At 37.2% G+C, this 14,112-nt stretch overlaps 1 protein-coding gene across 1 annotated transcript in view; it reads right to left on the bottom strand.

Annotated features, from left to right (window-relative positions):
• uba7 (ubiquitin-like modifier activating enzyme 7) overlaps positions 1–14,112 on the bottom strand; it is a 116,869-nt gene that overhangs the window by 52,660 nt on the left and 50,097 nt on the right. The window contains exon 21 of the mRNA XM_049479463.1: positions 11,923–12,114. Coding sequence (XP_049335420.1) covers positions 11,923–12,114 — 192 coding nt within the window. The remainder of the gene's footprint in view (positions 1–11,922; positions 12,115–14,112) is intronic.

Genomic DNA, 14,112 nt, shown 5'->3' with positions numbered 1-14,112 from the left:
AAAAAGATTTTTTTGTATCATTTGATGAAAAATGAAAACCCGAACACCACACAAGGGTGTCCTTCTGCTAAAATCCACTTGTTCTTGTTCTTTGTGAAATACAGTGGGTCTCATCAGATATGAGCTAAATAACAGTGATAGGAACAGCATGCTGTTCATTCCTGTGTTATTTGTGCGAATAACACATAAGTGTTTATATACTTTACCCAGTAATTCAGAGCTAAGAAACAAATGGTTAGAATTAGTCTATGGAGGAACAACACCACCAGCCAAGTACAATTGAGATAGGTAGGTGTGTGTTTAGAACAGTTCTGTTTACACTAGTTAAAAGTAAAAAATGGGTGGATTTTTACTTTCTGGAACTGGACTACCCACCTCTTTGTGTAACTATAGGTTTAAATAGGATCTCCGGAGCATTTGGTGTTTTACAGACACTCTAAGACTAGGTCAGTGGCTGAACTGCACTTAGCAGGGCATTATTACACATGTTGTAAAGTAACACATGACATTACAAAGACTTTTATTAGTGTAAAAATGTCTTTATTTTAAAACTTTTGTCCATCTTGCTGCCTCACAGTGCTGTTAGCCAATCAGAGGGGATACGTTTGCATGTATGAATATTAATGAGCAAGAGCCAAAATCCTATCGTTTCTCCCCGCCCACTCCTGCACTGGACTAAAGCAGCTTTATACTGGATCACCGGACCACTTTTTTTCACAAAAAAAAAAAAAAAAACAGCTCACAGCTATTTATTCATTCATTCATACTAGGGACCACAACTAGACATTTTAAAATAAATAAAAAAAATGATGGAATGAGATCTCTAGTATTTGCCCTCTAAACCTAATAAATTGGTTACTGGCAAGAAGACTTTCTCATCTCTGTGGAGGAATTTTGTTCCGCTCTTCTTTACAGAATTGATTTAATTCAGACACATTGGAGGATTTTCCAGCATAATCGTCCTGTTTAAGATCATCCACAGCATCTCAATCAGACTTTAACTTGAGCACTCCAAAACCTTACATTTACTTTACTTTTTTTTTCAAGGCATTCAAAGCTAAACCTGCTGGTGTACTTCGGGTCATCGTCCTGCTGCAGAACCCAAGTACGCCTGAGCTTAAGGTCACAAACTGATGGACAGATATTCTCTGTTTTTTGGTAGAGAGAAGAATTCATAGTTTCATCAATTAAAGCAAGTTTTTGAGGTCCTGAAGCAGCAGAGAAGCTCCAGTGAAATTTAACTCAGCTTTCCAAACAAAATGTGGTTAATCGCAGTTAACTCATGTGGTGTAATTACTTTTTCACACAGGGTCAGGTTGGTTTGGCTTGCTTTTTTTTCTCTAATAAATAAAATCATAATTTAAAATGTGCTTTTATAATAACTAAGGTTTTCTCTGTCAAATATTAAAGTTTGTTTGATAATCTTAAAAAAGGAAATATGATACAAAAAGCAAAAACAAAAGAAATCTGTGTTTTGGGTCATTGTCCTACTGCAGAACCCAAGTATGTCTGAGCTTTAGGTCACAAACTGATGAATTGACATTCAATTGACATGGTTTCTAGTAAAGAGCAGTATTCATAGTTTCATCAGTTAAAGCAAGTTTTTCAGGCCCTAAAGCAGCAAAGCAGCTCCAGTGAAATGGAACTCAGCTTTCCAAACAAAAAAATGTGGTTAATTACAGTTAATTAATGTGATGAAATTACTTTTTCACACAGGGTCAGGTTGGTTTGGGTTGCTTTTTTCCCTTAATAAATGAAAATCATCATTTAAAATTAGCTTTTTATATTTATTTGGGTTTCTTTGTCAAATATTAAAGTTTGTTTGATAATCTTAAAAAAGTAAATATGATACAAAAAGCAAAAACAAAAAAAAATCTGTGTTTTGGGTCATTGTCCTGCTGCAGAACCCAAGTACACCTGAGCTTAAGGTCACAAACTAATGAATTGACATTCTTTGGTTTCTAGTAGAGAGAAGAATTCATAGTTTCATCAATTACAACAAGTTTTTGAGGTCCTGAAGCAGCAAAGCAGCTCCAGTGAAATTTAACTCAGCTTTCCAAACAAAAAATGTGGTTAATCATCAATAATTTAAAAGGTGTTTTTTTACAATAACTAAGGTTTTTTCTGTCAAATATTAAAGTTTGTTTGATAATCTTAAAAAAAAGTAAGTATGATACAAAAAGCAATGACTTTTTCACACAGGGTCTGGTTGGTTTTGAGTGCTTATTTTATATTCTGTCAAATATGAAAGTGTTTTTTTGATAATCTTAAAAATGTAAGTATAACAAAAAAGCAGAAACAAAATAAATCTGTAAGGGGTTAAATACTTTCTCACGGCACTGTACACTAGAAACTGCATATAAAAGCTGGTATAAATGAAAAGCCAGACGCCACTACATCAAACTGTTGCTTCAAATTTATACAATCTAACAGAGCTTCCCAGCGTAAAACACGCTGCAGGTTTACACACGCTCTTACAGCCTGCGGAGATAAGATAAACACAGAACCGCCACATGAGGGAAGTGCCATGTTGTATATGATTTCATACTGCAGAAGTCTTCATGTGTATATTTCCTAAAATGTACAGCTTATGAGTGTCAGAGGGTTTCATACACAAGTCCCAACTGCTATTAAAACTACTGCGAAGAAACTTCCAGAATTTATTTAATGTAAACTCTATATGAGTTATTCTACCAAACTGGTGTTATAAAATGCATGAAACACTAAAATGTGCCATATTGTGTTAAGTGTTCTTGTTAATGTGACACTACACTAACAGTCAAAAGTTTTAGACCACTATAGATCCCTATTTTCCTTTATTTTTGACATTTAAGCTCTTCAGGTCCAGTCAATGACCACAAATGGTGCAAAATCGAGTGCATAACATTGTGCAGTAAACTGCCAGGGCCTTTTAGGAAAACAAATGGTAACACTTTATAATACTGTTCCATAGTTAATAGGTAACTAAGCAGGAACTAAGCAGTAACTAATTAATAGTGCTGCATTAACACCTAAATATTTTCTATTAACTACCAGGGAGTACTGAATAATTACTCAGTAGAGTAACTACTCTAACTAACAAACGCAATTAACCTAACTTAGCTAACTAACACACATTTAACCTAGCTAACACACACACAATTCCCCTAGCTAACTAACACACATTTAACCTAACCCACACATAAACTAGTTAAGTAAACTTAGCTAGCAAACGAACACACACAACTTAGCTAACTTAGCTGGCTTACACACATCCTCAAGCTGGTTAACAACCCACAAAGAGTCCTCCTCTGATCCGGGGGTAAAATAAGCTGGAAAAGATCTCAATATCTTGATTACTAGTTTATTTTCAATCAAATACAGAAATATGAAAGCAGCAGAGTCTCTCTTAATCCTCCCCCAGCAGCAGCAGCAGCACAGCAGAGAATTTACACGAAGGACCAGGAGAGCTGCGTCCGCTGTGAAATTACCGTAATTACCATAATAGTTTGCAGTTAAAAAAAATGTTTGTGAGACTGCAAACGCTGAAGATACACTTTTTACAAGGCTGATACCTAGTATTAAAGCAATGATTATTACATTATTACTGTCTTACAGTCATTCTTAGAGTCTTAGATGCCTTCTGGAGAACTAATTAATATCTCCTACGCAATAATATTACGTTATAATGTTTTTTTTTCTTCCAAAAATGATGGTTAAGCAGAGTAATACACACTAAAGTATTTTACTATATTTTGCTAATATTTGGAAGAAACTGAGGATAATAAGGTAATTAAGGTTACCACTACTACAAATGGTGTCACTTTCTTAATTCAAATATGCCTTCAATTAATATGCATTTAACTCAAATATTCCTTTAGACTGATTTAGATCTATAGTTCCCCAGGTGGCATGTAAGGGTTTTCAGTAGTTAATGTTGATAAATGAGACATTATTAGTAAGTAGTTCTCCAGGAGATATGTAAGTCTCAGTAATTATTGTGGAGTTAATAGTGAACTACTATAAATATTAGTTCAGTACTATCTACTGAGTAATTATTCAGTACTCCCTGGTAGTTAATAGAAAATATTTAGGTGTTAATGCAGCACTATTAATTAGTTACTGCTTAGTTACCTATTAACTATGGAACAGTATTATAAAGTGTTACCAAACAAATTAACTAAAAACAGAAAAAATAGTATATAATACTAGTATACATATAGTCTGTTTACTGATAAAGTACCGCCTTTTAGCATAGAGCCAGTCAGTTTGCTGGTAACGCTAAAAGAGCACAAGGGTTAGTCTAGTGCTAATGAAAATAACTGATGTTGGTGGATTGCTATGTCAGTCAACTGTGGAGCTTCAAAAGTGTCAACAGTAATCAGGGAAACTGTGTAACTCACTGGATAATGGCAGGATTGTGCTTTTAGTACGAACAAAAAGACCAATGTGCCAGCAGGCAAAACATTTATGAGACAGTTAATGACGAACAGAAATGTAATAAATAACCAGAAATTACACAAAATCGAGAGTACAAAATTGTGCTGTTAACAGCCAGGGCCTTTCAGGAAAACAAATGAACTAAAAACTGAAAAATTAGTAAACTAATATTCATATTAGTATACATATAATCTGTGTACTGATAAAGTACCGCCTTTTACACTAGAACCAGTCAGCTTGCTGGTAATGCTAAAAGAAGAAGAGGGTTAGTTTAGTGCTATTGAGGAAAGTCCGTCAGTCAACTGCGGAGCTTCAAAAGTGTCAAGAGTAATCAGGGAAACTGTGTAACTCACTGGATAATGGCAGGATTGTGCTTTTAGTACGAGCAAATAGACTTATGTACCAGCTGCCAAAATATTTATGAGACACTTAAAGAACAAAGAAACAACTGATATCAAGGCAATATACTGTATATAAAATACACAAATAATACAACAGAAATGTTACAAAAATGACAAAAGCTAAGTCTGAAACCCTAATAAACACACCCGTCATGTAGTGGATTTAAAAAATAGGCTGTCCAAAGCTGCCATGGCCAAAGAGGTATAAAAATACATATTTGATAGAGTATCTAAAGGGTAGAAAATAGCAGGGGGTGGTCTTAGAGAGGACATCCTCGAGAGAAAACAGGATGCTGAAAATATCCGTCCACTGTCTACTGTCCACCGAATCTTATACAGACAAAAGAAGAAGTGCATCTCAGTGCAGATATGAAGATAAACAGCTATTGTTCACTACAGGTTATCTGCTGACCTTTAATTCTATAATAGAGGCGTCTAAAAGTAAAAAAAACTAATGTGTCATATTATAAAATAAATAAATAAATAAATAAAAATAGACTAAATTTAGAGCACCAAGTTAGAGCACACTGTGTTTAAATGTTTTATCTACCCCTTTTTCTCTATCTCTCTCGCTTTACACCTTTCTCTTTCTTTCTCTCTCTACCTCTCTCTCTCTCTCTCTCAACCCTTCTCTCTCTAACTCTGTCTACCTCTCTCTTTCTCTCTCACACTCTACCCATTTCTCTCTATATATTTTACTCTCTCTCTACCTCTCTCTACCCTTTGTCTCTCTCTCTTTACCTGTCTACCCCTCTCTCTTCACCCTGTCTTTCTCTCTCCCTACCTTTCTCTCTCTCTACCACTCTGCTATACCTCTCTCATTCTCTCTCTCTCCCTCTGTCTTTACCCCCCTTTCTCTTAACTCTCTCTCTCTACACCTCCCTCTCTTTCTCTGTCTACCGCTCTCTCTACCCCTCTACCTCTTTTTCTAAACCACTCTCTTTATACCTGTTTACCTCTCTCTTTTTGTACCACTCTACACCTCCCTCTCTACCCTGTCTCTCTCTCTCTCTACCCCTCTCTCCCCTCTTTCTCTTTCTACCCCTCTCCCCTTTCTCTCTTTACTTCTGTCTACCTCTCTCTCTACCAAATTTCTCCCTCTTTCTCTCTTTACCTCTGTCAACCTCTCTCTCTATATATCTCTTAACCCCTCTTTCTCTACCCCTCTCTCACTCTATCTATCTCTCTCCCTCTCTTTGTCTATCTACCTCTCTCTCCCTTTCTCTCTCTACTTCTGTCTACCTCTCTCTCTCTCTCTTTCTCAACCCCTCTCTCTCTCTTGTTTCTGTCTCTCTCTACCCCTTTCTCTCTTCCTCTCTTTTTTCCTTTCTCTCTCCCCCCTCTCTCTATCTATCTCTACCCCTCCTTCTATCTTCCCCTTTCTCTACCTCTCTCTCTACTTTTCTTTCTCTCTACCCCTCTTTTTTCAAACTCAATCTTTCTACCTCTCTCTACCTCTGTCTACCCCTCTCTCTCTCTACCTCTCTCTCTACCTCTCTCTCACAATTTGATCCCTCTCTCTCTAACGCCGCTCTCTATACTTCTCTCTCTCTCTCTCTCTCCACCTCTCTATCACTCACTTTGTCCCCTCTCTCTCTACATCTCTTTCTACTTCGCTATACCCCTCTTTCGCTTTATCTACCTCTCTTCACCCCTCACTTTCTTTCTCTACTCCCCCTCTCTCTATATCTCTACCCCTCCTTCTATCTTCCCATTTCTCTACCTCTCTCTCTACTTTTCTTTCTCTCTACCCCTCTTTTTTCGAACTCACTCTTTCTACCTCTCTCTACCTCTGTCTACCCCTCTCTCTACCTCCACCCCTCTCTCTACCTCTCTCTCATCATTCTGTCCCTCTCTCTCTAACCTCATTTTCTATATTTCTCTCTCTCCCCCCTTACTCTCTATCACTCTCTTTGTCCCCTCTCTCTCTACATCTCTCTCTACTTCGCTATACCACTCTCTTTCACTTTATCTACCTCTCTCCACCCCTCACTTTCTTTCCCTTCCTCTCTCTCTCTCTCTCTCTCTCTCTCTCTCTCTCTTTAAAGCAGTTTCTATGGGAGTGCAAATGAAGTACAAAATACAGCTGGAAAAAATTCTCCCCCTATGTGGAGCCCAGAGCACTCAATCTCTCTCTCCTGCTTTCCACACTCTCTCACACACACACACACACACTCTCTCACACACACACACACACTCTCTCACACACACACACACACACACACACACACACACCCACCCTACTCTATGCCAAGTGTCTGCAGTGTATGAGTATCAGCGTGTTAATGTGGAGTGTGTTCAGGCGGAGGTTTAACCAGCCGCACGTGTGGAGCGTTCCTCCCCCTCCTCTCAGGATCACACGCCTCCAGACTCACCAGCACAGAAACAAAGAACGAGGGAAGAGTGAGCGAGTGCTGGAGGACTGAAAGGGAGAGATGGAAGACTAGAACATGAATTAAAGACAATAAATGAATGAAGAACTTTTGAAATTGAGCTGGAGTTTGAAAAGTCTACTGAGGTTTCTGAGGCTGCTAAATTATCCCGTACAACAGAGGGAACTCTTGCTCTGTTTTTCCTGGGGCGGTCCTGATGAGTGCCAATTTTATCATTATCATAAATCAAAATGTTTTTGATGGTCTTTGCGGAGACTGCACTTTAGGGAAACTTTTAAAGTTCCTGAAATGTTTTGAATTGAACTTTACTTAGTTGAGTAGTTCTTGACATAATATAGATTAGATTCACTGGATACCAACTCTACCACTTCACAACACAGGAATGGCATAAAGTTATCCAAAAGCAGTGTGTAAGACTGGTGGAGGAGAACATGACGCCAAGATGCATGAAAACTGTGATTAAAAACGAGGGTTATTACAGCAAATATTGATTTCTGAACTCTTAAAACTTTATGAATATGAACTTGTTTTCTTTGCATTATTTGAGGTCTGAAAGCTCTGCATCTTTTTTTTGTTATTTCGGTCATTTATCATTTTCTGTAAATAAATGCTCTAAATTACATTTTTTGTTTGGAATTTGGGAGAAATGTTTGTAGTTTATAGAAAAACAGCAATGTTCATTTTACTCAAACTTTAACTAAACAGTCTAAACTCTAGCCTCTTTCTATTGCTAATATGAACCTTAAACATGTTTCTCTGACATCTGTATGCCCCCTGTGAATGTGTGTGTGTGTGTGTGTGTGTGTGTGTGTGTGTGTGTGTGTGTGTGTGTGTGTGTGTGAGTCCTGGGGGGAGCAGTTACGGCACTTTAGGTCGCTGTCATAGCTCACTAGTAACCAGAGCTGCAGTGTTTCAGGGGCTGACTCACCGCCTGTCCCCTTGGGTGAAAAAGACCCTGATCTCTGACTCTGCACTGTGAGGGCACACACACACACACACACACACACACACTCCCTCCAAAAGGTGGGCAACTGCAGTGTATTACTTCACTCATGACTTCATCACCCCCTTTTTTCCTCAGGCCTGGCACACTAGATCTGTTTTTTTTATGTATTATAATATCTCAGGGTAGTTTTGATGCTTTAAAAATAAGAATATGTTTAAGTTTTGAGTTACTGAGAGCTTTAACAGAGGAAACAGCATGAATTAGGGTGCGTCAGGGTCTCTTTGCTATCGTAACGACGGGAAAAGTACACCTTGCACGGCTCGTGAAGCATGTATTATTTCTCTTAATTAGTCATGCTTGTGGTAAATTTTGTCACTTGCGGTTCATTCCCTTCAAGAGTCAGGTGAGCTCTGACTTTGGCGGATTGCTATTTTAACAGAGCAGCTACCTGGACGTGTCCAACAAACGCTTCTCAGCAGAGGAAACTGAGCTGCTCGTTCACGCTGTGAAGGAGCTCCAGCAGCTCATTTACAAATCAGTAATGTAAAAGTTGGGTCTCAGCATCGCATGTTCATTGCCAAGATAGCAATGAACGTCTGACTGTTGACTGTCTCTGTCTAGGTTGTATTCAGTCAGTGGAACTCCTGTCTATTCCCTTGCCAAGACAGAGATAGCAATACACCAGAAATGTACCTGAACACACCTTATTTCCAGACCACCATACCCATCAGTGTAGATATATTCAGAAGCACTGTCAGGCGGAAAGTATGAAAATAGATTGGGGTGTTGATTGGGGTGTAAGATAGCAATGAGCATCGCAATGCAAAATAAATAAAATAGCTATTACGTCATCAGGCTCTGGAAATTTCACACAGAGTGATTAATTCTCTTATCGTATGCAATAAAATCTACAACATTTTTGAACATTTTTGAACGATATTCTACCCTGAAATATGGTGCCATATCACCCACCCCTAATTATCACACCAGGGATCTACTTTTTATTTTTTTGCTGTTTTTTGTAAAAAAAAAAAATCACACTGTTCTTATTTCCTATTATATATCTACTAGAGACAGCTTATATGTGTATAGTATCATTTATTTTACTTTAATCCTGAATATATGGAGATATTTGGAGTGCATTTTTAGTATCATGACATTCTAGATCATTCTGAAATTCTGTTACAAATCTGATAAAATTCTTGTATTTTTTAATATCTTAGTTAAAGGGGTGTGCCATATCATATTGGATGCATTAATAAAATGTAATGTTCATATTGTTGCAGTAGTGTAATCTTTAAATCATTTTTGTAATTCAGTGTTTTGTCATTTTGCCAAGAGTATATCTATTGCGAAAATACCATGAAATATCGTGATATTAATTTAGGGCAATATCGCCCACCCCTAATTGCATGCATTAGATCCTTAATGCTGACAGCTCTAATTAAAACATGTCCAAAAAAATAAATCACTGTATCACTTCATCGGCCATGACCCCTTCTCCTCCTCCGCCTTTCTTCTTCATCAAATACCCAACCTGTAGCTTCACGCAGGGTTTGGCTCAGCTAACCTTCCACTCAATGGGGTTCTTTCTATATAAAGCACAGACTCGAACCCTCAAACTGCAGCTAAGCTGGTTTAAGCCCTGCGTCTGAGAGCTTCAGAAATCCTTCAGAAAGCAGCTCTCTGAATTCTGACTACAGTCTCTAAACTGAGGAGCGACTGGATCTGGCTGGAGGCTCTGTGTGGGAGGGTGTACAGTTACTAAACGCTGTAAACCCCTCAGGATAACAGCGGGATCACTTAAGCCTGGACTGATTTAAGTCCAGACTGTGGCTCCACACACTCGCTCAAGTATACACCCACATGTATCTCAATGGGTCCAGCTGCTGCTCTAACACTGGCTCTAATTATACCTCAGGCTTTGGGTTTTACCCTTTATATACTGTGGGATTAAATATTATACTTTTAAATAAATGAAGACATATTGAGTGTAACTGTGGCCTTGGAGCAGGACTGATCCATCAGTACACACTCTGAGGTCAAACAATTGGTGAAATCTCTATTTTTATATATTTAAAATCTATTTTAAAAAGAAGCATTTTTTTCAGTGAGATTTTAATAAGGCAGCAAAATAAACAAAAAAGTTCAGATCTTAAAGCAGAAATGAAGGAACAACTGAGAAAAAAAAACCTACATCCATAATAAAGCTACACATTTTATTGTCATGTTGTGGCTATTCCACATTTTTCCACATTTCTTTTCAGGTGCCAAAATTGTCACAGACTCTTTAAAAGCTGTTTAAAAAGCTGTTCCTTACAGCACTCTGCCTGTCTTTTACTTTAACACATTCATACCTTAAGTGACACATACTGATCATCTTGAGAGCATTGCAAACCTTATTTAGCTACAGAATAAAGGAGTGCTCCTTTTAAAAGTGTATTTTCACTTCTACAGCTCTGTTCCAAACATTAATTATTAAGTGTAGTACAGTGTAGTGTGAACTACCGAAAGACGCTCACCAACCAGTTGCAGATGCCCGGTAAATATTTGCCATGCTAGATATCTGACTCAGTCAGCGACTGGGAGTCAGGAGCAGCGGCTACCTACAGCCAATGCAACTACTAAGAAAAAGAGAACCACGGGTCTAAAAATATATAAAATATATAAAAGACCGACATTGTAACCAGGATATTACTGGGGCTGTGTAGGCAACCCTAGCGGTAAGGTTCAGGAACATCACTGCTGGACTTTCAGTTACATTCAGAGCATCATATGTCCACAAAATGAAGATTATTTCACACGCCCACCGCTAATTAAAGTTCGCTATTCGCTAGCTTCTTGTTATTGAAACTTCTCTATTCCACCTTAAATGCAACAGAGCCTCAGGTGCCAGAATGTAACTGCTGTACTGTTTAAGGTGGAACGGGAAATCATTGCTAATTAGCAACTGATACAAAACTACTAGAGATTTTTATGCTTTTTATAAAAAAAAAAGGGTCATAAATTAATACGCTGAAACTACCATATTTTTCACACTATAAGGTGCACTTTCCCCTTATAATCTGATGCTCCTTATGTATGAATTCAACCAGTCAGGTATTAAGGAGCAGTAAAGTCACTCCATTAAAGTACAGAGTTATGAGGGTGAGTTTTCAGTGAAGTTTCTCCAGCAATAAGGCTAGATGCAGCAGCATTAGCTGCTAACCACAGCATTTACTAGCGCTACGCACTGCTGCTAACTGCTAACTAAGCACTTTACTTACCCAAATAAACAGTTTTCAGGAGAGAAATCTGTAAAGATTAACACCAAGCACTCGTTTGACTTATTTATTTATTTTAAAATTTACAGTTTTGTTTACTTCGCTTAGCTTTACAGTCCTGCTAAATTAGAATTAGAATTGTTCCTTACTATTGTTGCTTAAAATTCGCCTTATGTATAAAAATAGACCAGTAAATAGATGTGCATTGATTGTGCATGTTATAATACGGTGCACCTTATAGTACAAAAAATACAGTATATTGAAATAATGGAGTGGCTATGGTATTTTCAAACAAAGAAAAAAAAAACAATTTGAGGGCAAAGGGTGAAGTGGGATTGGATCCTTATATTTTGTCATTTACTTTTTGACTTTTTATTAAATGTACTTTTTTATTTCAGCCACTATTACTTTCTCATTAAAAGCTAAACACCAAATTATTTTACAGGTCTGAGAGAATAACTCCCACCATCACACCATCAACCGAAAAACGCCTGACTCACCGTGAAGGTTGGAGCTCTGCACGGCTGGGACATGACGTAGCACTGGACGGCCAGGTTAATGTAGGCGCCGCGGTACGAGCTGAGGCTCCTGTGGCCCTGCACCAGTTTATACAGCTCCAGACACATCAGGCCGGACACGGACGCTGTTGTGGTGGCGATGGCTGGGATGATGCGTCCGGCGATGAGCTTACTCTGCAGAAAAAAAAAATATATAAGTGACTTTTACATTTATTTTACAAGCTGCTGCAACTTTACCAAGTTAAATTAAGCACATTTCTATTTGTTTTTAGAATCTGCAGTTTTCTGATTGTTGAAACCCAAACATATTATTCTATAAACGACAGACAACATTTCTCCCTAATTTCAAATAAAAATATTGTTATTTAGAGCATTAATTTGTTTATTTGCACAAAATCAGAAATGGCTGAAATAACAAAAAAGATGCAGAGCTTTCAGACCTCAAATAATGCAAAGAAAACAAGTTCATATTCATAAAGATTTAAGAGTTCAGAAATCAATATTTGGTGGAATAATCCTGGTTTTTAATCACAGTTTTAATTTCATGCATCTTGGCATCATGTTCTCCTCCCCCAGTCTTACACACTGCTTTTGGATAACTTTATGCTGCTTTACTCCTGGTGCAAAAATTCAAGCAGTTCAGTTTGGTGGTTTGATGGTTTGTGATCATCCATCTTCCTCTTGATTATATTCCAGAGGTTTTTAATTTGATAAAATCAAAGAAACTCGTCATTTTTAAGTGGTCCAGAGCTGTATTTGTCTTATTCAAGGATTAAGGGATTCAAGGAGACTTTATTGTCACATGTGGTACATCAGGTGGTACAACGAAATTGTAATCTCACTGCCCAGTTACACCCAAAAGAACAATTGTTTAAATAAGATAAAAATAAAATAAAATCACATTTTGATTAAAGCTTGATTTAGGGCATGTCAGTGTGTCTCTGCTATCGTAACGATGGGAAAAGTAAGCTTTATGCAGATCAAAAAGCACAAAAGGCATCTTATGCATTAATCCTAGTTAATTATGGGTGTGTTGTGGGCGTTAAGGCACTTGTTTAAAAGGCACACATCAATCAATACACATCTAGTTTTTGGTCTATTATAAGTGCTAGTGCTTAGCGTGGCTAGCGGCTAATGCTAATGATGCTCCAGCAGTAGTAGCCAGGGTTAGCAGCAGGCTACAGTACAATATACTCACTTCTTAACAGAGGTGGAAAAAGTACTGAAAAATTGTAATTGAGTAAAAGTACCTTTACTTTGCTAAAATTCTACTCAAGTAAAAGTAAAAGTACCCATCTAAAAATCTACTCAAGTAAAAGTAAAAAAGTACTCAATTTAAAATGTACTTTGAGTAAAAGTTACATAGTTACTTTTAATTATTTGATGTAAAAAAGTAAAAAACAAATCATAAATTAATTTGTTTTTAATGAATTATTATTCCACATAATAATTTGGATCTTTCAGGCAGTATTTGTTCAGACCCCCCATAAAACATTTTCAAAAACAAGTGATATAGGTTTCTATGATCCATTTTTTTTCTTTACTATTAAAAAGTTATGGTAATATATGTGACTATAAACTGTATTTTTATAGTTTTACAGTTTATTATTATTTTTTTATTTGCCATTGCTGTGCTTTAACTGCTATTTACATGTTTTTCTTTTACATTTAATCAGATTGTTTAATGATAAAAGTACTTACACCACATGCTTTCTCAGGTTTGATGTAGAGGTTTTGAAAGCTGGCAGCTCTGTCCGGGGGCGGGGCACATTTTGTATTGCATGAGGACGTTATTGCCTCGTTATTCCACGCGCGAGCATCCGTGCCAATTTCTTATTTTTTTTTAATTCAGACAATTGTTTTTTTTCCCCCAGCATTTTATTTTTTTACTCAGTAACGGGGAGTTTTCCAATGTAGCAATGTAAATTACTTGTGTTAAAATGACCTTGAATAAAAGTAAAATTACCTATTTTAAAAACTACTTTAAAAATTACTAATTACTCGTGAAAAAATCTATTCAATTACAATAACTTGAGTAAATGTAATTCATTACTTTCCACCTCTGCTTCTTAATGGCAAAAGAGCTAGCGCTTAGCGTGATTAGTGGATAAAGCTAATACTTCTCCAGCCTTGGTGCTGGAGAAACTTAACTGAAGCTCTGAAACTGAAACT

Source organism: Astyanax mexicanus, chromosome 5 (assembly GCF_023375975.1).
Source record: "Astyanax mexicanus isolate ESR-SI-001 chromosome 5, AstMex3_surface, whole genome shotgun sequence".
NCBI lineage: Eukaryota > Metazoa > Chordata > Actinopteri > Characiformes > Acestrorhamphidae > Astyanax > Astyanax mexicanus.
Note: the sequence above shows the minus strand (reverse complement) of the source record. Positions and strands in the feature narration are given on the sequence as shown.